Here is a 21,679-nt window from a genome sequence, read left to right as displayed (position 1 = left end):
TGCGCGCCGGGCTCCCTGCATGCTCGCGCCGAGCGGCCACCAAGCTCATTGCTCGAGCTGGAGACAGTGGCGCGGCGGGACATAGTCTTGTACCCAGGCTCCCTCGGTTCTCGACTCCTGATTCCAGGCTCCACGTCCGTTCGCAGAGTGGTCTGGCATCCGGGGTCTCCCTTCCAGTGCCTGACCTGTGGACGGTGGCTGGTTAACTGGGAGTGTTGTATCTCTGGGGGGGAGTCAGGCAGTCGTCCTGGGTCAGGGCACAGGCTGTGGAGACACTGACAGACCCATTTCACAGGTGGGAACCCAAGGAACAGCGAGAGCGAGGCGCTTGCAGAATGTCAGCCGGGTCGGGCTGGGCTTCCTCCCGTGGAGCAGTTAGGCAGCCGCTGCTAACCCAGCGTGGTCAGCACTGGAGTGGCCGGGCTTTGATCACAAACTCACCCAGTGGGGGAGTTAGCCCAGGGGCGGGTGGTTTCTGACCTTCCCCGCCACAGCTCAGCCGAGGCTGCAGAACCTGCTGAGTTCAGGCAGCCACCCTGCCGGCGTTTCGGGAACCCACTCCCACCCACCCGGATGTCACCGAGTGGGAGCAGCACACGGGAGAGGAGCTCAGGTTGGGAGGGGAGAGTGAAGCCGACTTTCTCTGTGACCTTGTGCTAGTTCCTCTCTCTCTGGGCCCTCATTTCTGCAGCGGTAAGTGGAAGGGCTGGGTAGGAGGGCCAGCCGTGTGATGGGCCACAAAGGTGGCCACACCTGTGCCCCTGCCATCGGTGGAGCGGGAGAGAAGACTGACGTGTAAAGAATTATAACGCTGGGTGACGAGGGTAAGGATAGAAGTCTATGCCAGGGACTGAGGGAGCCAAGAGGAGGGGCAAATAATATCACCTGGAACGCCAGGATGAGATTCGTGGGCTAGAGCAAGACAAGACGCACCTTGTTTAGCATCTTCAACCAGGCCCTGGCCCGGGGGGTGGCCTCAGGAAATGTTTGCTGAATTAGCTCTGGAAGGGAGACTCAGTCCCTGCCTTCAGGGGCTGCTCAGTCTTGCTGGAAGGTCTTTCTCCCTTGGAGTTTCTGTTGATTACTGAATGTGTGTGTGTGTTGGGGGGTGGGGGGCGGTGATGGGAGAGACTAGGGCTCAGGGTGCCCTGATTGCTGCGAGTTTCCACAGCCCCTAGTCTTCTCTTGTCCTACCTCTGCTTAAACCTCTCCAGGCATTCCTTGGCTTTCAGGATAAAGGACACGTTCTCTAGCAGATCAAGCGCTGCACGGTCATGACTCCCTTCAGGCTGAGGATGGCTCAACCGCAGCACTTACTGACATTTGGGGTTGGAGAATTCTTCACGGTGGGGGACTGTCCTGTGCGCAGTAGGGTATTTAGCAGCATCTTTGGCCTCTACACACTAGGTATCGGTAGCGTATACGTCACTCCCCAGTGGTGAGAACCAAAAATGCCTGCAGACATTGCTGAATGTCCCTGCTGGAGAGCCGCTGGATGAGAGGAGCATCAGCCGGCTGAGGGCTTTTCTTTCGGGTGGGTGCCAGCTGTCCCCCCTCATAGCCTGTGCGTAGGTTTCTCCCTTCTTACTTGGTTGATCCTTACGAGTCCTGTACATCTCAGACATTCTCTCCCCTGGGAAGCCCTCTCTGACCCTCAGACTGGGTCAGGGCTCCACAGCCCCCTGGGCCTCTCCTTTCCCCAGCACTGCCCACACTGGGTTGTCACTGTCCATCTGTCTCCTCCGCTGACAGGAGCTGCAGGAGGACAGAACTGGGACTGTCTTGGTCATCACTGTGTCCCCAGCACCGCCCAGCTGAGGGCTTGGCACAGGTCAGGTGCTCAGTGTTGGTGGAATGAATGGACCTTGAGGCAGAGGCTAAGCTGAGGTGGAATGCCCACGGTGGATCCAGGTGTTCGGTGAGGATGTGCCGGAAGCCTCTGGCCCAGCCTCTGGTTTTAGCTGCTTCCTGGGCCCCTTGGTGCGTGTTCCTGGAGATCGTGTGTGAGATTGGACATGTGGATCCAAGAGGAGGAGCTGTGCTGTGTCCGCAGCCGCCACCACCCTCTCCTGGCCTGTGGGGTCTAGACGGGCCTTGGCAGTCTCATGCTCCAGCCAGCCTGCTCCTCCTTCAGGCGGGGGCTGAGGCACAGGACCCACAGACCCAGCATTCATCCCTTCAGTTAATGTGTAATCTGTCCCCACTACAGGCTCTGATCCATGCCAATGCTGGAGATACAGCTGCGAACAGAACAGAGGCCCTGCCCTCTTGGAGCCCATGTTCTATTTGAGGGCTTCGGGGTGGGGGTAGAAGAACAGACGGGACTGTTCTAAGATAAATAGGAAAATGTATAGTGGATCAGATGTAATAAGTGCCATGGACAGGAATAAGGCTGGGAAGGGGATAGGAAGTGAGGGGGGTTGTCATTTAAGCAGGGAAGGCCTTGCTAGAAGGTGACATTTGAACAGACTTGAAGAAGGGAGGCATGTAGATACATGGGGGGAAAGCCTTCCAGGTAAAGGGAGCAGCCGGTGCAAAGGCCCTGAGTCGGGAGGTGCCTGGTGTGAGGAGGGAACAGTGAGGAGGCTGGTGTGGCTGGAGCTGGTGACTGAGGGGAGCTGGGGGAGAGCAGAGAGCAGGGAGGGAGCCAGATCAGGCCCTTGGGGAGCATGGTGAGGATTTTGCCTTCACTCTGAGGGAAGTGGAAGCCACTGGAGAGTTACCTCTTTTTTTTTTAAATTTTATTTTTTTAATTGCTTTTTGGAGAGAGGAAGGTGGAGAGAGAGAGCCCAGAATCTGGGTATCTGGGTATGTGCTTTGACTGGGAATCGAACCTGCCACCTTTTGGTGTAGGGGAAGATGCTCCAGCCAAATGAGCCACACTGGCCAGGGCAAGAGTTACCTTTCTATTGAGGTGTAATTTAGACACTGTACCGTTCACCTGCTGTCAGTATAGACCGGTGGCTTTTAGTGCATGCGTGCAGTTGTGAGGTACAAGCATCGTCACAGTCCAGTCTGAGAACACTATCCCCTCAGAACCTGTTCCTTTTGCAGTCACTCCCTGCCCCTAGCAGTGTTCCTTTTTGTTGCTGAGTACTATTCCATTGTGCAAATACATCCGTTCCATTCATTGAAGGACGTTTGGGTAACTTCTAGCTATTATGAGTAATGCTGCTATGGACATTTGCGTATAAGCTTTCTCGTGGACCTACGCTCTCATTTCTCTTGGGTAGAGACCCAGGAGTGGGATCGCTGGCTTGTTTGCAGGTACAATGTTCACTTTTTAAGCATCGACCTTGTTTTTCCAAGCAGCAGCGTCATTGTTCCCACCAGCAGTGTCCAGCGTTCCGATGCCTCCGCACCCTCACCTGCACTTGTGGCTGGCCCTCTTTCTGATGCTGGCCATCCTAGTGCACAGACATCTCATTGCGGTTTTCATTTGCATTTCCATGGGAAGGTGTCCAGCCCACTTGTCCACTATTGCGGGTAGGAGAACAGACCTGGCAGCCAGCCAGATGTGGGTTCAAGTTCTGGCCTGGCCTCAAGCTTCCGTTTCTTGACCCAGAATCAGCTCAGACCTGCTAGAAGCCCTTACTTGGCCCCCAGTGCTCCTGAACGAGGGCTGTGCCTGTCTAATCTCCCTGTCTCCTGGCCAACCCCTTCGCTGAACCGTTCCCTCTCCCCAGCACACCCTTCACCCAAATGTCAAAGACAGCTCCTCGGGGAGGCCTCCCTGACCCCCCAATCCAGGGGTTATCTTCATCTCCTGTTATTTCCTCCAGAGCACTTTTCCTGTTTACCATTTTTAATTATCCTGTTTACTGTTCTGTAGGTGTGTTTCCATCTAGATCAGCGGTTCTCAGCCCTTTGGGGGTCGAACGACCCTTTCACAGGGATCGCCTAAGACCATCGGAAAACACATATAATTGCATATTGTTTTTGTGATTAATCACTATGCTTTAATTATGTTCAGTTTGTAACAATGAAATTGGGGGTCACCCCAACATGAGGAACTGCATTAAAGGGTCACGGCGTTAGGAAGGTTGAGAACCACTGCTCTAGATCCTGAACTCTGGGAGAGCAGGGCCAGAGCTGTGTGGCCACCACCAGTCCCACCACCTAGCACAGGGCCTGGCGCACAGTGAGTGCTCAGGAAATATTTTTCCAACACACGAAGGAAATCTTTTCTGAACAAAATACACCTGCGTTTTCACAATCTGGCCCTTGGGTCAGAGATGGGAAGGGTCAGAGAAGGGAAGTGATGTGTCCAAGATCTCACGGCCAGGAATGATGGGGCAAGGCCTGCAGCCTGGGTCTGTGACCACCTGTCACCACGGTGCTGTCCTGCACTTTGGGAGACAACAGAGAAAAGTACTTGCTGGTAAAGGGACAGGGAGTGACAAAGGACACCTTTAACAAACACTGGCCTCAGCTCCCTGGCAGCCCCATCTGGCCAGGGGGCCTCTGTCTCTGCTCCCCCGGGCTTTCAGGGCTGAGAGAAGAAGACATTGCAGAGGAGTGGGCTGGGGGCAGTGGGGGCCCCGGAGGAGGGCATTTGGGTGGCCTGGGTGCTGGGGGAAAGCCCTTCAGGGAGCTTGTTGACTCCACAGGTATTTATTGAGCCCCTGCTCTGCTGGCCGGGGGCTGGGTAATGCTTCCACCTGACGGTGACCTTGACAGTCCTAGTCCTACCTCTTGAAGGCTGGGGGCTGAGGGGGCGTAGCCAGGAGGAAGGAAGTGGGCAGGCCTGGGAAGAATTTCTGGGCGTTTCCAAACCTGACATGAAATTCTCTGCTTCTGAGCTTCTCATTCGGAGGGCAGATTCTCCCTTTGGGAAGCCCTGCCTGACTCGCTGGCCTGCCCACCCTCCCTCCTCCTGCTGCTGTCCGGCCTGTGACACCGACAAGTGCTCAGCCTCCCCAAGCCCCCATTCGCCCGCATGGAGATGTTCGAGGTTCTGCCCGCAGGCTGGTGTGCACTGTGTTTGTTGCCCTCACCTTTGTTGTGGCTCACAGCAGTGTGGCTCATGCCCTGGTGGTTTTTTTCTGTCTGTCTGTCCTGCTGTTTCCGGAGCTCCTGAAGGGATGGGCCCTGTACAGGGCCAGCCACAGTGGAGACCCCAGGAACTGTTTGCTCAGGGAAGGACCGTTCAGATAAACCCAGGACTTGCATCGGCCAGTGGCCCCTTCTGCTTTGTTCCCCATGGTCACCTCCGCATCCCTGCTCCCTGGGCCCCGGCCCCTGGGAGTGATGGCCAGTCCTTAGAGTCAGACTACGTGTCTCACCACCTTTGTTTCTGTCCCTGCTGCTTCCCTCATTGCCTCCTCTGCACAGGCCCCTTGTATTTTAGATCTCAGCGCTGCTGTCCCCTCCTCCAGGAAGCTCTCCCTGACCCCTGGACCAGGTGCCCCTCTGTGTTCCGCCCTGAGCCCGGTTGCATTCTCCCTCCTTATCCTGGTCTCTGTCTCCGCAGGTGACCAGCAATGGCAGCATCGGGAGGGACCTGCCAGCGGAGACCCAGCCCCAGAACCCACCCCAGCCAGCACCCAACGCCTGGCAGGTCATCAAAGGTGTCCTGTTCAGGTAAGCAGATGCCAGTTTGCTTTTTTATCTTCTAATAGTTTTTATTGCTTTTAGATAGAGGAAGAGAGAGGGAGATTGAAACGTCGATGAGAGAGAAGCATCAACATCCATTGGCTGCCTCCTGCATGCCTCCTGATCGGGATCGAGCCCGAAACCCCAGCAATCGAACCAGCTACCTCTTGGTAGACGGGTCAGTGCTCAAGCACTGAGCTACACTGGCCGGGCATGGTTTGCTTTTGTTCATGGAAAAAAGTGCAAATGAAAGGAAAGAATCCTTGAGGATGGCCATCATGTCTATATTGGTGGGAGCTGTATTTTTTTTTCTTAATGATAGAATTTTTTTAATGTGGTAAAATATACCACATTATTAATATTCTCGGCTGCTCTAATAAATAGCACTAACTGGGTGACATAAACAACAGAAATGAATTTCTCACAGCTCCGGAGGCCAGAAGTCTGAGACCAAGGGCATGTCTGGTTTCTCCTGGGGCGTCTCTTCTTGGCTCGTAGATGTCTGCCTTGCGGGGTCTTCACAGGGTCTTCCCTCTGTGGGTGCCTGTGTCCTAATCTCCTCTTCCTTTTTGTTTTTCTTTTTTTACCTTGTTCTTATTCTTTTTCTAATCTCCCCTTCTCCTAAGGACACCAGTCCTATTGGATTAGGGCCCACCCTATGACCTCACTTAGCCTTAATCACCCCTTTAGAGTCCCTATCTGCAAATACAGTCACTGAGGTACTGAGGGTTAGGACTTGACATATGATTTGGGGGACACAATTCAGACACAACATACATGTTACATGTAACTTACCATTTTAACTATTTCTTTTTTTTTTTTTTTAAATATATTTTATTGATTTTTTTACAGAGGAAGGGAGAGAGATAGAGAGTTAGAAACATCGATAGGAGAGAAACATCGATCAGCCGCCTCCTGCACACCTCCTACTGGGGATGTGCCCGCAACCCAGGTACATGCCCTTGACCGGAATCGAACCTGTGACCCTTCAGTCCCCAGGCTGACGCTCTATCCACTGAGCCAAACCGGTTTCGGCACCATTTTAACTATTTCTAAATGTAACATTCAGTGGCATTAATTATATTGACATCGTTTTTTTGTTTTGTTTTTTTAAATATATGTTATTGATTTTTTACAGAGAGGAAGGGAGAAGGGATAGAGAGCTAGAAACATCAATGAGAGAGAAACATCGATCAGCTGCCTCCTGCACACTCCCCGCTGGGGATGTGCCCGCAACCAAGGTACATGCCCTTGACCGGAATCGAACCCGGGACCCTTGAGTCCGCAGGCCAACGCTCTATCCACTGAGCCAAACCGGTCAGGGCTATATGGACATTGTTGTACAGCCATCACTACCGTTCATCTCCACAACTTTTTCCTCTTCCCAAACTGAAACTCTGTTCCCCTAAACACTAACTCCTCATTCTCCCTTCCCGCCAGCACTTAGCATCCACCTTCCTACTTTCTGTCTCTGAGCTTCTACCTCAGAGAGGAATCCGACAGCTCACAGGTCATCAAAAGAATTCCAAGAGATCCCTCGCTGGTGGGGCTCAATGGGCATCATCCTGTGCACTGAAAGGTTGCCGGTTTGATTCCAGGTCAGGGCTCATGCCCAGCTTGTGCGCTCCATCCTTGGTGGGCGTCATGCAGGAGGCAGCGGATTGATGTTCCGCTTTGATCTATGTTCCACTCTCACATTGATGAGTTTCTTTCCCTCTCCCTCTTTCTCTAAAAAGCAATAAAAATGTCTTAGAAAGAAAAGAATTCCATGAAAACCCATAGGGGGCATAGGAGCTGGCACCTGCTCAGTCAAAGTTGGCCATGATTGCTTTGTTTACTGTTTATAAAACCTTAGAACATATAAAGAGAAACAGTTGAAAGATAGTCCACAGCCTCGATGCAGTCACAGATCACCTGCTGGTGGGGCACAGACCTGCCTGCCTCAGAGTGTCACACGGGACAGTGAGAAGCTGTTCGGGAGAGAAACTGCACTCTTCAGCCAGGACACTCACACGTCCTTCCTGACCTGACCTGTACCCCAAGCTTCTTCAGCTGTGGGGCCCCTGTCCCTCCTCTTCCCTGTTCCTCTCCTCCCCCCATGTCCAACAAGGACTTAGCATTTTCTTTTTTTATATATATTTTATTGATTTTTTACAGAGAGGAAGGGAGAGAGAGAGTTAGAAACATCGATGAGAGAGAAACATCGATCGGCTGCCTCCTGCACATCTCCTACTGGGGATGTGCCCGCAACCCAGGTACATGCCCTTGACCGGAATCGAACCTGGGACCTTTCAGTCTGCAAGCCGACGCTCTATCCACTGAGCCAAACCGGTTTTGGCTAGCATTTTCTTATATATCAGTTTCTTTCATGCTTCAAGGAGCTATGACTAGAGATTATTTTTATCTTTCCCTTCGTTTTTACACAAGGCAGCCTATTTTATACAGTTCTGCACCTTGGTTTTTTTCATTAGCAATGTATCTCAGAAATCTTTCCACATCAGTGCATAAAGGAACTTCCTTCAGATACGCATTTTTCATCTAGCCACAGTGTAGGCTAATTTCCTTTCTTAGAACCAGGCAGCCCCAAACATCAGTTCAGAGTCTCTCCTGGAGTTTTAAAGTGGAATCGGGCTTTGTTTTGAGGGGTCTGTGAGCTCCCTGAAGCTTCCAGCAGATTGCATTGAAAGGGCCTCTTTTGAGGGTAGTCTCCATGCATCTTAGCACATCCTCAAATCACACTAGCGCTTACCCGGAGCTGGGAGCGGGGTGGATAAATGAATGGGGTGGGAAGGAGAGTTTTCACTATATGTCTTTCCATAAATACAGTTTTTTCTGAACCTGTGGAAGTAATATCTATTTAGCGGGGAGAGATTTAAAGGCTCTTTTATTTGCTTACTCTGGAAAGGTGAGGCCGGTCCCTGTGGGCCTGGGGTCCTCTGGCGGGGCTTCGTGGCCTGGGATGCTAGGGTGGAGGGCAGTGTCCCCAAGGCCTCTGAGTGGCCCCAAAACTGGGTACACGAGTATACACAGATGTTCTTGTGTCCTTCAGGGTGCAGGGGATCTGGAATCCTAAAAAGATCTGGTCTGGTCTCCCTCGTTTTACAGGGGACCCAGAAAACCAGAGGGGTTGGGACTCCCCCCACAGGCCACACATTAAGCCAGTGGACGTCCCTGCTCCACACTCTCCTTGGACATATTCACTCAAGTGGGAGCCTCTCCTGGGGGCAGAGGGGACCCCAGAGATTGTCGGTGCTAGACCGTCCCTCCCCCAGCCATGTGCATCAGGGACTTCTTGGGGAGGCAGCAGATGGCTCAGCTGGGCCATGGCTCCTGAGACCCCAGACCCCAGGGCTCCATGGCTTCTACAGGCAGAGACGAGTTCTGTGCCTGATCCTGCCCTTTGGTGTGGTTTGGGGCTCAGCAGGGAGGCACCCTACCCACATCAGAATTCCCTTGTAGTGTTTTCCATTCCAAAGTTTATTGTATGAATTTTTCCTGTGATGCAAATAACAACAACACTTGTACACTCAGTATGTGCTGGCTTCATTCTGAATGATGTCATGCATGTGTATATATCGGTGTATTTAATGCTTACAAACAACCCTACAAGGTAGGCAGTGTCAGCCCCACGTTAATAGTGGAGGAAACAGGCCTAGAGAGGCCAAGAATCTTGTTCGAGGTCACACAGTCAGTAAGAGGCAGAGTTGGGCTTCAGATCCAGGTATTGAAGCTTAGAGGCTGAGCACGTAGCCCCTCTGCTGTATAGCTTTTTGCTTTTTAAAAAAATGTTTTTATTGATTTCAGAGAGGAAGGGAGAAGGGGGAGCGAGAGAGATAGAAACATCAATGATGAGAGAAAATAGTTGATCAGCTGCCTCCTGCACACCCATTACTGGGGATGGAGCCCACAACCTGGGCATGTGCCCCAACCAGAATGGAACTGCGACCTCCGGCTCATGGGTGCTCATAGGTTGTCGCTCAGCCACTGAGCCACACCAACTGGGCTGGTCAGAGAGTTAGAAACATCGATGAGAGAGTAACATCGATCAGCTGCCTCCTGCGCACTCCTGTGCCTGCAACCAAGGTACATGCCCTTGACCGGAATCAAACGTGGGACCCTTGAGTCCCAGGGACCCTTGGGCTCCTCCCTGAATTTTGACCCACCATTGCTAGGTTTGCCCTCTGCTATATAGGGCCTAAGACAGCTGCTGAAGATCCAGTCACCACATCCACGTTCCAGCGGGGAGATGAGATCAAGGAGGGATGGTCTTTCTCTTTAAGGACTTTCCAAAAACTCAACATAGCACGTTGTTTTTTCATTTTATTGACCAGAGCTTTACCTTGTATCTTTACCCAGCTGTAAGTAAGGTTGGAATTGTCTCTTTTCTGGGTGGCCAAGGGGTCCCACTAAAACTTAGTTTGCTTACCAAGGAAGAAGGGGAAGATGGATATTGGGAAACAACTATCTATCTGGTGTAGTTTTGTTTTAGGGCTTTTATTTTGTTCATTAGAAAAAAATTCAAAAAGAAAAGCATAATCCCCTAAGATCACCATTGTCATCATTACTGTATTGACACAATCCTTTCACACACTGATTCATATTGATGCTCACCCGAGGATATTTTCCCATTGATTTTTAGAGAGAGTGGAAGAGAGAGGGAGAGACAGAGAGAATTATCGATGAGAGAGCAACACATCGATTGGTTGCCTCACACACATGCCCTGACCAGAATCAAACCTGGGACCCTTCAGTCTGCGGGCCAATGCTCTATCCACTGAGCCAAACCAGCTAGGGCTGTGTATTCATTCTTATCAAGCTTTTCCTAGTTGTTTCCAGTAGGAGAGTTGGTCTGAATAAACTAGTCCATTGCTACTAAAATTCAGGACTGCCCTGGCAGGAGTGTCAGACCACCCCTGGTCGGGTAGGTGCAGGAGGCAACCAGTCAATGTGTCTCTCTCATATCTCTATATCTATATCTATATTTATATCTATATCTATATATATAGGTAGATATCTTTATATCTACATCTACATCTATATCTATATCTCTATATGTAGATAGATATTTTTGTATCTATATATATATCTCTCTATATCTGTATCTATATATGTCTATATCTATATCTATATTTTTAAATGTAGCTGCAGGAACTCCTGGTCACATTACTTTAAGAATATGCAACTCATTCTCAGGATTAGTGATTCTTTTTTTTTTTTTAATATATTTTTATTGATTTCAGAGAGGAAAGGAGAGGGAGAGAGAGATAGAAACATCAATGATGAGAGAGAATCATTGATCGGCTGCCTCCTGCACGCCCCCTACTGGGGATCGAGCCTGCAACCCAGGCATGTGCCCTTGACCGGAGAACCTTCAGTCCCAGGCCAACGCTCTATCCACTGAGCCAAACCAGCCAGGGCTCTCATATCTATATTTTTCTCTCTCTCCTTCGTCACTCCCTTCCACTCTCTCTAAAAAGAAATGGAAAAAATATCCTCTGTTGAGGATTAACAACAACAAAATCAGAACTAACTTATTACTTACTATCTGCCTCCCAGTTTTCAGTTGAGGTTTCTGAAATGTTGCTTATGTTGCTTTCTAAGGTTCTGTGCTTGTGAAACACTGGGCTAGCACAGGTTCTTTGGGTCGTCTCACTTTGGGATGTCTCACAGTGGACTGGGACATGAATGTTTTCTAGGTCTGAGGTTTCAAGGGTCCCAGCTCCTGTGTCCTGTGGTCACCAGGAGCTTCTGGAGGACTTGGTGAGGGGGGTCTGCATGGAGCCCAGGGCAGTGCCAGGCCCCTCACCCTAGCAGACAGTGGCACCTGGGGTCTTTCCCCAGACGTGGCCTTTGAGGGCATCTTATCTCTCACCAGCCCTGTGACTGCCTTCTCAGGCACCCTCCACCCTTGGCCACCAGCCCCAGGTCAGGCCCCAGCAGGTGCGAGTCAGAAGGTCAGGAGGACCCACGTCGGAAGGAAAAGGCTTGGGGACTCATCACCTGCCCTCTTCCCTCCTCAGGATCTTCATCATCTGGGCCATCAGCAGCTGGTTCCGCCGAGGGCAGGCCCCTCAGGACCAAGTGGGCCCCGGAGGAGCCCCGCGCGTCGCCAGCCGCAACCTGTTCCCCAAAGACACTTTAATGGTAACTGCTGGCTGGGAGGCCAGACAGGGGAGATGAGAGCGCCAGGGAGGGTGTGGGGGAGTGACATGGGCCGCGATCTGGTTTCTGGTAACTGTCAGGTCTATGAATGGGTTCGGAGCTGAGGAACTCGGGGTCTATCCACAACACATAAAACCTGTCACTCCAGCGACACCAGTAAGGGAAAAGTAAATTCTTTTGGTTTTGTGGGGGTTCTAGCTTGGGGGAAGAGGAACATCCAAGGAGTCACTCAGTTGTTTAAAAACTATCTTAATGTATTTTGTTTCAAAAGTATGGTCAGGCTTTTGAAAGGTCAGGCTTTAAAAGTGGCAAAGGGAGCCCAAGCCGGTTTGGCTCAGTGGACAGAGTGTCAGCCTGCAGATCGAAGGGTCCTGGGTTCGATTCTGGTCAAGGGCATGTACCTCAGTTGTAGGCTCAATCCCCGGCCCGGTCGGGGCCCATGTGGGAGGCAACCAGTCGATGTGTCTCTCTCACATCGATGTTTTCAGTTTCCCAGAATTCTAGTTAGCGGGGCAGTGGGCCTTCAGGGCGCTGGACAAAGATGGCCACGGGACTTGAGAAAGGAGGGAGCTCTTGGAGGCATGGCTTCCCGTATTCTCGGGAGAGGCTGATGTTCCTGCAGATCTTGACCGTGCTTTATCCATAAGCCTGCAGAGCTCTGACCAGGAAAGTCATAAGAGGCCGAGAAGGGAGAAGATAATTCAGGGAGGTCTTGATCCTTTATAACCCTAAATTCTAATTGCTAGTCTGGCCATTCTCTTTTTTCTTTTAATATATTTTTATTCATTTCAGAGAGGAAGGGAGAGGGAATGAGAGGGAGAAATATCGGTCAATCGGCTGCCTCCTACACACCCCACACGGGATCGAGCCCACAACCTGGGCATCGAGCCCGCAACCTGGGCATGTGCCCTGACTGGGAATGGAACTGTGACCTCCTGGTTCATAGGTCAACGCTCAGCCACTGAGCTACGCCATCCAGGCGAGGCTGGCTATTCTTTAATTGTTTTTTTGCTCGTAGACATCACAGACTCAGACCGGGACAGATGTGGTGGGGTATGAGAAAAGAGAAAATTTATTCTATTAGCTGCTACTCTTCTCTCCACGAACTCCCCTTTTCCTTCACCCAACAAAGTTATTCATATTAGTAGGCTGACCACTGCCACAGTTCTCCATCTGTCAACCTCAGAGGCTCTCAATGAGGAACCCTAAGCTCTCTACTTCTCCTCCCAACAGAACCTGCACGTGTACATCTCAGAGCACGAGCACTTTACAGACTTCAACGCCACGTCAGCACTCTTCTGGGAGCAGCACGACCTTGTGTACGGCGACTGGACTAGCGGCGAGAACTCAGATGGCTGCTATGAGCACTTTGCTGAGCTCGACATTCCACAGGTGGGGACGGCTCCTGATCTCTGGCCCCAGGCTGCTCACCTTGCATGGAAGGGTCTTTCCTTGAACCAACTGCGATCTGAAGATTAGGCTCCATGCCTGGCTGTACCCTCAGTTCACATGCTTCGTGGCCACAGGCAGGTTCCTGAAGTCTCTGGGCCATGGCCTCCCACATCTCCATGTGGATGGAGTTGGAATTGGCCTAGGATCATGTATTTCTGTGGTTTTAACCAGTGAAATATTAGTAATTGTCCTTGGGGGTGTCCAGTCATCACTAGTTTGTCAGGCAGCCCAATCCTTCCTATATAGTAATCCTATATAATAAAAGGGTAATATGCAAATTGACCGACCGGCAGAATGACCTGTCGCTATGACGTGCACTGACCACCAGAGGGCAGATGCTCAACACAGGAGCTGCCCCCTAGTGGTCAGTGTGCTCCACAGGGGGGAGTACTGCTCAGCCACAGGCTGGGCTGACACTGGTGAGCGTGGCAGCGCTAAGGATATCCAACTGTGTCTTAGGCCTGCTCCCCTCCAGGACATCCCCCGAGGGCTCCCGGACTGCAGACTGCAGACTGTGAGAGGACACAAGTCAGACTGAGGGACGCCCCCCAACCTCTCTTCCCCCAGTGCATGAATTCATGCACTGGGCCTCTACTTTGAAAATAACAATTAACAGTGATTAAGCACTTACTCTGTGCAGGGCACCAAGCTAGACCAACTGGTGTAAACCTCCCAGTAACCCTATAAAGTGGGAACTATTCTCTCCAGTGATGAGGACCTTGAGGTGCAGAGAGCTTAAGTGACTTACCTAAGGTCACACAGCTAGTGAGAGATTTGAACTCAGGGTATCTGGCTCTGGACTTGGGCAGCCCCATGTTCAAATCCTGCCTCCCCTAAGAAGCCCTTCCTGACTCTCAGGCTCTGGCAGCTGCCCTCTCTGGGCTCTCCCACCCAAGCCCTGCCCACGCTGGGGGTTGTCACTTCCTGGACATGGGTCTCTCCCTCCTCATCATGGGACTGTGAGCCCTAAGAGGGTAAGGCTGGGACTGTCTTGCCAACCACCGTGCCCCAGCTCTCTTCAGCATGGGGCTGGGTGCAGAATGTTGAACAATCAGTGAATTTGCTGCATTAATGATGTTGACATCTCCTTGGGCTGCACACTCATTCATTTCCCTTTAGGAGGTCTCCTTGGCCTCCTGAGGGGGAAGGGGGGGGGTCTGTTCTGTCTCTGTCTTGGTCTGTGGGGGTGGCTGGACACAGGGTGTGGACACAGTCTTTCTGAGGCCAATAGGCTAACCTGTGCTGAGGGATGGCTTCCACCAGACTCCTGCCCAGGACCCAAGCCCCTCCCTCCCGAGGTCCCCGCTAGCCTGAGGGGCAGCAAGCTGGGCAGCAAAAGCCACCCCCAAGGACTTGGATCTGACCAGGTTTGAGGTGGGAGGGTTTCTCAGTTGCTCCTGATTTTAATTTATGGCGCTGACTGAGTGATGACACGGAGAGGCCAGTGCCATTGAAAGAAGAATTAATTACGTTTCCCGGGGGGGTTGGGGGGGGGGTGTAGCGCACCATGTAACACTGGGCCACATGGGGAAGCACCGAGTTTGTGCAGGAGCAGAAAGAGCGAGAGGGGAAGCCTAGGCCAGAGTCTTCACTGGGGTTTCCTCCGGAAAGACTAGGCAGGGTAGGGAAGCAGCTAGAAGGGCTGGGTGGGGTTGTGGATTTGGGATTGGTTGGTTTGCATATAAAAGGCCTGTCCCTGGGCAGGGGAGTTTTTTATTATCTGTAGGCATCAGCTAGTGATCCTATTGTGGCAGTCTCTACCCAGCTAGCTAAGTCCTCCAAGATGTTAAAACAGTATAAAAGACAAAGAAGCATGATGAACACGGAGGTGGACTTCAAAGGCAGGGAAGCAAGGAGGATGCAGTGTGGCCAAGGGACTCCAGCTCTGCACGAACATCAGAGAGGGCTCAGATGTGCCCTAGCAGGCGGCCACCCCTCTTCAGTGTTCTCTGTGCGTGGTGGGAGTGAGCATAATGCTCCCGCCTGAGAGCTGGAAGGACAAAGGTACGGGCAGAGAGGTGGGACGCAGATGGTGAGAGGCAGAGCCGCACAGGAGCCCACAGACGGTTCAGATCCATTCACTGCACATTATGTAAGTTCTCTGTGTGAGCCCTAGTTGGCTCTTCTGGAAAACGGGTATAATAACACGGCCACTGCAATAGGTCTCTGTGTGTTGCAGGAATGGGAACCCGTGGATTAGGCAGTTACCATTTGGAGTACCCAGAGCAGGGTCTGGTGCTCCCCCTCCTATCCCCTCCCAGGTTTTATTGTTGAATGAATTAAGGTCATTTACTGAGCTCCTACTTCGTGCCTGAGTGACATGCTAGGTGCTCTGGATAATCCCGACTGCACTGCTGTGCCCTCAGCTCTCAGGACCTGTACCCTGCGGTGGGCACAGAGGCTCAGCGTGGGGAAGTGCAAGAGCCAGGATTTGAATCCGAGTCTCTCTGGCTCCAGTGTTTTGCTCTTAACCACTTAGCTACACTGCTTGCCTGGCCAGAGAACTGGGGAGTGGGGAAGCTGCTGGGGGCATCTCTCATGAGGGGCTTCAGCATTTCCTTCTTTCTGTTGGCCCGCCTTGCAGAGCGTTCAGCAGAATGGCTCCATCTACATCCACGTCTACTTCACCAAGAGTGGCTTCCACCCAGACCCCCGGCAGAAGGCCCTGTACCGCCGGCTCGCCACGGTCCACATGTCTCGGAGTAAGTCAGTCTCCGCAGCTCAGATCCACAGTCCAGGCAGCTGGCAGCCTGGGTGCCCCAAGCCAGTGCGGGACCTCAAATCCCAAGTCCACAAGGACTGGCAGGAACCCTGCGCCCAGGGAGTCTGGGGTTGGAGGCCCATACTTTATGCCTCTGTAGACACCCCTCAGACAGACAAGAGAGCAGTGGGCTTAGAAAGAGCAGGTGGGTCTCACTGTGCTCAGTGGTTGAGCGTTGACCTATGAACCAGGAAATCATGGTTCGATTCCCAGGTTGCGGGCTCGATCCCCAGAAGGGGGGGCGTGCAGGAAGCAGCTGATTGATAATTATCTCTCCTCATTGATGTTTTTCTCTCTGTCCCTCTCCCTGTCTCTGAAATCAATAAAAACGTACACATAAAGCCGAAACCGGTTTGGCTCAGTGGATAGAGCGTCGGCCTGAGAACTGAAGGGTCCCAGGTTCGATTCCGGTCAAGGGCATGTACCTGGGTTGTGGGCACATCCCCAGTGGGAGATGTGCAGGAGGCGGCTGATCGATGTTTCTCTCTCATTGATGTTTCTAACTCTCTATCTCTCTCCCTTCCTCTCTTTTTTTTTGGTTTGTAAAACAACTGATGTGAAGACACAGGAGTGAATGTCTTTGCACATCTTTTTTTTTTTTTTTAATATATTTTATTGATTTTTCACAGAGAGGAAGGGAGAGAGACAGAAAGCCAGAAACATCGATGAGAGAGAAACACCGATCAGCCACCTCCTGCACATCCCCCACTGGGGAAGTGCCCGCAACCCAGGCACATGCCCCTGACCGGAATCGAACCGGGGACCCTTCAGTCCGCAGGCCGACGCTCTATCCACCGAGCCAAACTGGCTTCGGCTCGGCCACATTTTTTTTTAAAAAGAAAGAAAGGACAGGTGGACAAGGGGACTTTTGTAGGGGACGTGATGGGCCAGCTCCTGTGTAGCACCTGGCTTGGTAGAAGTCGCTGCTTAAGAATAGCCTGTGAATGGACAGTGGGTTGATTTAATGAGCACAGGGAGACGGGAGGCCCCTTGAAATTTGTTTCATTCAGTGTGACCTCTAATCGCATCTGTGTCAACCCAGTCCGCGTGAATGGGCACTGCACACGTGTGTCACCCCTGAGATGTCTCGTGGGACAGTGCCTGTGTCCCAGGTGACCTGTTCAGATGGTCCTGTGTGGCTTTGCTGTGAGCCCTCTATTCTCAGACACACGCCTCTGAGCAGTGCCCTTTATTTTCGAAGGCAAGATGCCGAGGGCCCTGGAACTAGATAAGGTCCCCTGTTCTCATTCTCGCTGGGTGCCCACCAGGTGAATCCCCATCGGATGGGACTGCGAGTCACCACTGAGAAGCCCTGGGTCAGGGATGGCTGTTTGTGGCTTATAACACAGCCTAATATTGAAATGTTTTCTCTGCCCAGGCATCTCCTTAAATGATTTTCTTTTCTCTTGTTAGAAGTACACTTGACTTTGAATAACACCGGGATTGGGGGTGCCAGTCCTCTGCACAGTTGAAAATGTGTGTGTAAATTTTTCCCCCATTTTTTATTTTGTATAATTTTTTTACTCCCCAAAACTTAATTGTCCCTTAGTATGTTTGGGGGACTGGTTCCAGCACCCCAGCAGGTACCAAAATCTGAGGATGCTCAAGTCCCTTATATAAGATGGCATAGATCAGTGCATACAGTTAGCTCTTCTCATCCATGGACTCCCAACCGCAGTTCAAAAACAATACAGTTATTTCTTTTTAAAAATCTGCATAGAAGTTGACCTGTGCAGTTAACTTCCATGTTGTTCAAGGGTCAACTGTATATGGTTTAAATATACTTTTTATTGATTTCAGAGAAAAAGGGAGAGGGAGAGAGAGACAGAAACGTCAGTGATGAGAGAGAATCACCGATCGGCTGCCTCCTGCACACCCCTACACTGAGGATGGAGCCCACAACCCGGCCATGTGCCCTGACTGGGAATCGAACCCTGACCTCCTGGTTCATAGGTTAACACTCAAACACTGAGCCACGCCGGCCACGCTGTATATGGTTTAAAATTCAAATAATAAACGGAACAGTGAGATTCATCAGTCCCCTGTTCCCTCTTCCCCTTTTCCCCAGTTCCTACCCCCCACAGGCAACTGCTTTCAAATTCATTTCGCTGTTTCTTCTGTTCCTTAATCTCCAAGGCTCTCAATAACAAGTTGGTACCTCAATTTCTTGGCTTTTCAGTTTTAGATATTATCTTCTGACCTCTTACTCTGGAAGAGGAAGTCCTAGCACATTAACATAATTTTGACTAGATTAACATTTAGTATTCAAATGATTCAGTGTGTGATTCTTTTTTTTTAAAATATATTTTATTGATTTTTTACAGAGAGGAAGGGAGAGACAGAGAGTTAGAAACATCGATGAGAGAGAAACATCGATCAGCTGCCTCCTGCACATCTCCCACTGGGGATGTGCCTGCAACCCAGGTACATGCCCTTGACCGGAATCGAACCGGGGCCCTTTCAGTCCGCAAGCCAACGCTCTATCCACTGAGCCAAACCGGTTCCGGCAAGGGACTCTTTTTTAAAAATATATTTTTATGAGAGAGAATCATTGATCGGCTGCCTCCTGCACGCCCCCTACTGGGGATAGAGCCTGCAACCCCAGGTATGTACCCTGACTGGCAATCGAACCGTGACCTCTTGGTTCATAGGCCCACGCTCAACCACTGAGCCACTCCAGCCGGACGAGTGTGTGATTCTTATTTACATCTGAACCACACAGTGAACATGTTTATTTTTTCTTTCCTGTCCAGTTTCTCCTTTTCTGTGAGGTTAGTGAGTGTTGGCATTTTTTCGCTCACTCTTTGTGTCTCTATCCCGGAGTTCACTGTCTCCTAATTAGCTGTCAGAGGAATCTCTCTCTGTACTTGAGTTTCACCAGCAAATTTTGTTAGCTCCCTCTCATGTTCGTTTTTTGCGCCTGTGAAATTGGTGCTGATCTAGCCAGCTGTTTCGTGTGTGGTGTGGTAACAGACAGACTCCTATTCTTGTGGTTAGGTCTTTCTTATTTTGATATAAAAATAGCCCAGTCTCTGCGGCTGGGACCCTAGACTGGCGATCTCTGGAGGGATGGTACGGTGGTGCCAGGTCTAAGTGTTGTATTTTGTGAAAAGTGCTGAAATAACAAGAATTCATTCGGAGACCATTTCTGTGCCACAAGAAATAAAAGCATTGTGGCTGTGCAAAGAGACAGAAACACGACATCCGGATTGGCCGATGTCACAAATCGGGTGGTACTGGCTGTTCCTTAAGAACATGTGTAGCCCTGAGTCGGTGGTGCAGTTGGTTGGAGCACTGTCCCGGACCCCAAGATTGTGGGCTCGATCCCCAGTCAGCACATTCCAAGTGGCAGGTTCAATCCCCCGTTGGGCAAGTAGGGGACACAACCGAACGTTTCTCCGTCACATCAGTGTTTCTATATCCCTCACAATCAATAAAAGCCTTTCCTGGGGTGAGGATTCAAAAGAAAAATATGTGGAGCTTGGGTGGAGGTGGGCAAAGGTGGGGAGAAATGGGGACATCTGTAACCGCATCAACAATAAAAATAAAGTTCAGAAGAAAAATAAGAATATGTCACGCTTGGAGATCAGCTCCTCCTGCTCAGTCAGCAGATGAAATTGCCATCATCCTGCCGTTAGCGGAGGGTAGTGCTGTGGAGCCCCTTGAGAAAGATATGAAGTTGAAGAGAAACCTAAAGGTATAATAACACTCACTGCTGAGGAACTTCCAGTAGATGAGTCTCCAGTTACAACTTCTCCACTCTGTGGTGCAGTACCCCTCATTGTAGGGACCACGAGAAAGAACTTTGAAGGGAAAAGAGCTTAGAACAGTGGTTCCCGACGTGGGGTGCACGCCCACAGGGGGCAGTTTGATTTTTCTTTAAAGATATATTTTATTGACTTCAGGCGTGGGGGAGAAATTAATGATGAGAGAGAATCATTAGTTGCTGCCTCCTGTATGCCCCACACTGGGGATTGAGCCAACTACCCAGACATGTGCCCAGACCAGGAGTTGAACCCTGAACTCCTGGTTAATAGGTCGACGCTCACCACAGAGCCACGCCAGCCGGGCCAATTTGATTTTTTTTTTTGGAAATATAGTTTTATTGATTTTAGAGAGGAAGTGAGAGGGAGAGAGATAGAAACATCGTTGATGAGAGAGAATCATGGATCGGCCGCCTTTTGCATGCCCCCTAGTGGGGATTGAGTCTGCGACCAGGGCATGTGCCCTTGATCGGAATTGAACCCGGGACCCTTCAGTCTGCAGGCCAACGCTCTATCCACTGAGCCAAACCAGCCAGGGCCCAATTTGATTTTTAAGGGGCCAATTCGAGAATGAGCTATTAACAGTGAATTTTATGCATTTCTTATAGTTCTAGGGGCCTCATATACAAACTATACTAATAAAAGGGTAATATGCTAATTAGATCAGGGGTCTTCTGGACGACCCTCTGGACGTCCTTCCTGACAAAGCTAGGCCTGGGTGAAGCCGCCCGCCGGTGGTCCTGGGTGCTAGTGCCTGTGGCTGGCTGGGGCCTGGGAGATGGAGAAGCTGCCCACCCCGCAGTCCCGGGCACCAGCGCCTGTGGCCCAGGAGATGGAGAAGCCACCCACCCTGTGGTCCCAGGCTGCAGCCAGCCAGAGAAGCTGCCGCCCCCCACCCCCCGCCATGGTCCTGGGCGGCCTGTGCCTGTTGCCTGGGTGAAGCCACCTGCCCACTGTCCCCTGTGGCTGCAGCTGGCCTGGGTCCTCGGTGCCTCTGGCCGGCTGGAACAGGGAATCCTGGGTCCTGGGAGCGGGGCTGAGGCAGAGGTGGCTAGGGGTGATCAGGCCAGCAGGGGAGCAGTTAGGGGCAATCAGGCTGGCAGGCAGAGGTGGTTAGTTGTGATCAGGCAGGCAGAGGTGGTTAGGGGTGATCAGGCAGGCAGGCGAGCGGTTAGGAGCCAGTGGTCCCGGATTGTGAGAGGCTTGTCCCCTGTGAGGCAGGCAGAGGTGGTTAGGGGTGATCAGGCAGGCAGGCGAGCGCTCCCCTGCACAAATTTCGTGCACCGGGCCTCTAGTATATAAATATGTATTGTGACATATTTATGCATTCCAGTTCTCTATTATGTTTTGAAACTTTATTTGCTATTTTTTATATCACTTTTTTTTTTTTTAGCAATTTCTTAGTGATTTCTTCCTCAGTCCTTCAACTGTCCTTTCGTTTTTTTATTTTTCTCTTTCATGGATGTCACCTTCTTTGGAAGCTTGTTTAGACCAAGTTAATGGCCTTGTAGGCTTCCTCCACGCGACTAGGATTCATTTTGTGAATAATAAGAATTATACGTCACGGGGGCATGAGTGTATAAAATAGCCATATTAAACGTTTCATAAAACCATGCAGATGAAATTGTGGACAGCTCTCACTTCTGAGTCCTGTGAGAGGTGAAAAACATCATAGGAACACAAGGAGCTTACAGTCTCTACACTCTCATAGTTCAACAATCAGTAGCAAGTATAGTGAGGACCACAATTAAATAAAACTATGTTGGATTGATCAGTATTACTGGTATACTCTTTGGGGGTGTGCAGGAGGCAGCTGTTCGAGGTTTCTCTCTCATCGATGTTTCTAGCTCTCTATTCCTCTCCCTTCCTCTTAAAAAATCACCAATAAAATATATTTAAAAAAAAAAAAACCTACACATAAAAATGTGTAATAAAAAAATTGCAC

General features: G+C 50.9%; 1 protein-coding gene and 1 pseudogene across 1 annotated transcript in view; both read left to right on the top strand.

Annotated features, from left to right (window-relative positions):
• CLPTM1 (cleft lip and palate associated transmembrane protein 1) overlaps window positions 1-21,679 on the top strand; it is a 38,727-nt gene that overhangs the window by 763 nt on the left and 16,285 nt on the right. Inside the window, exons 3-6 of the mRNA XM_015561204.1 lie at window positions 5,474-5,583; window positions 11,616-11,739; window positions 12,991-13,149; window positions 15,794-15,911. Of these exons, the coding sequence (XP_015416690.1) occupies window positions 5,474-5,583; window positions 11,616-11,739; window positions 12,991-13,149; window positions 15,794-15,911 (511 nt within the window). The remainder of the gene's footprint in view (window positions 1-5,473; window positions 5,584-11,615; window positions 11,740-12,990; window positions 13,150-15,793; window positions 15,912-21,679) is intronic.
• Window positions 18,819-19,673, top strand: LOC102755916 (annotated as a pseudogene).

Source organism: Myotis davidii, unplaced genomic scaffold (genome assembly GCF_000327345.1).
Source record: "Myotis davidii unplaced genomic scaffold, ASM32734v1 scaffold796, whole genome shotgun sequence".
Taxonomy (NCBI): domain Eukaryota; kingdom Metazoa; phylum Chordata; class Mammalia; order Chiroptera; family Vespertilionidae; genus Myotis; species Myotis davidii.
Note: the sequence above shows the minus strand (reverse complement) of the source record. Positions and strands in the feature narration are given on the sequence as shown.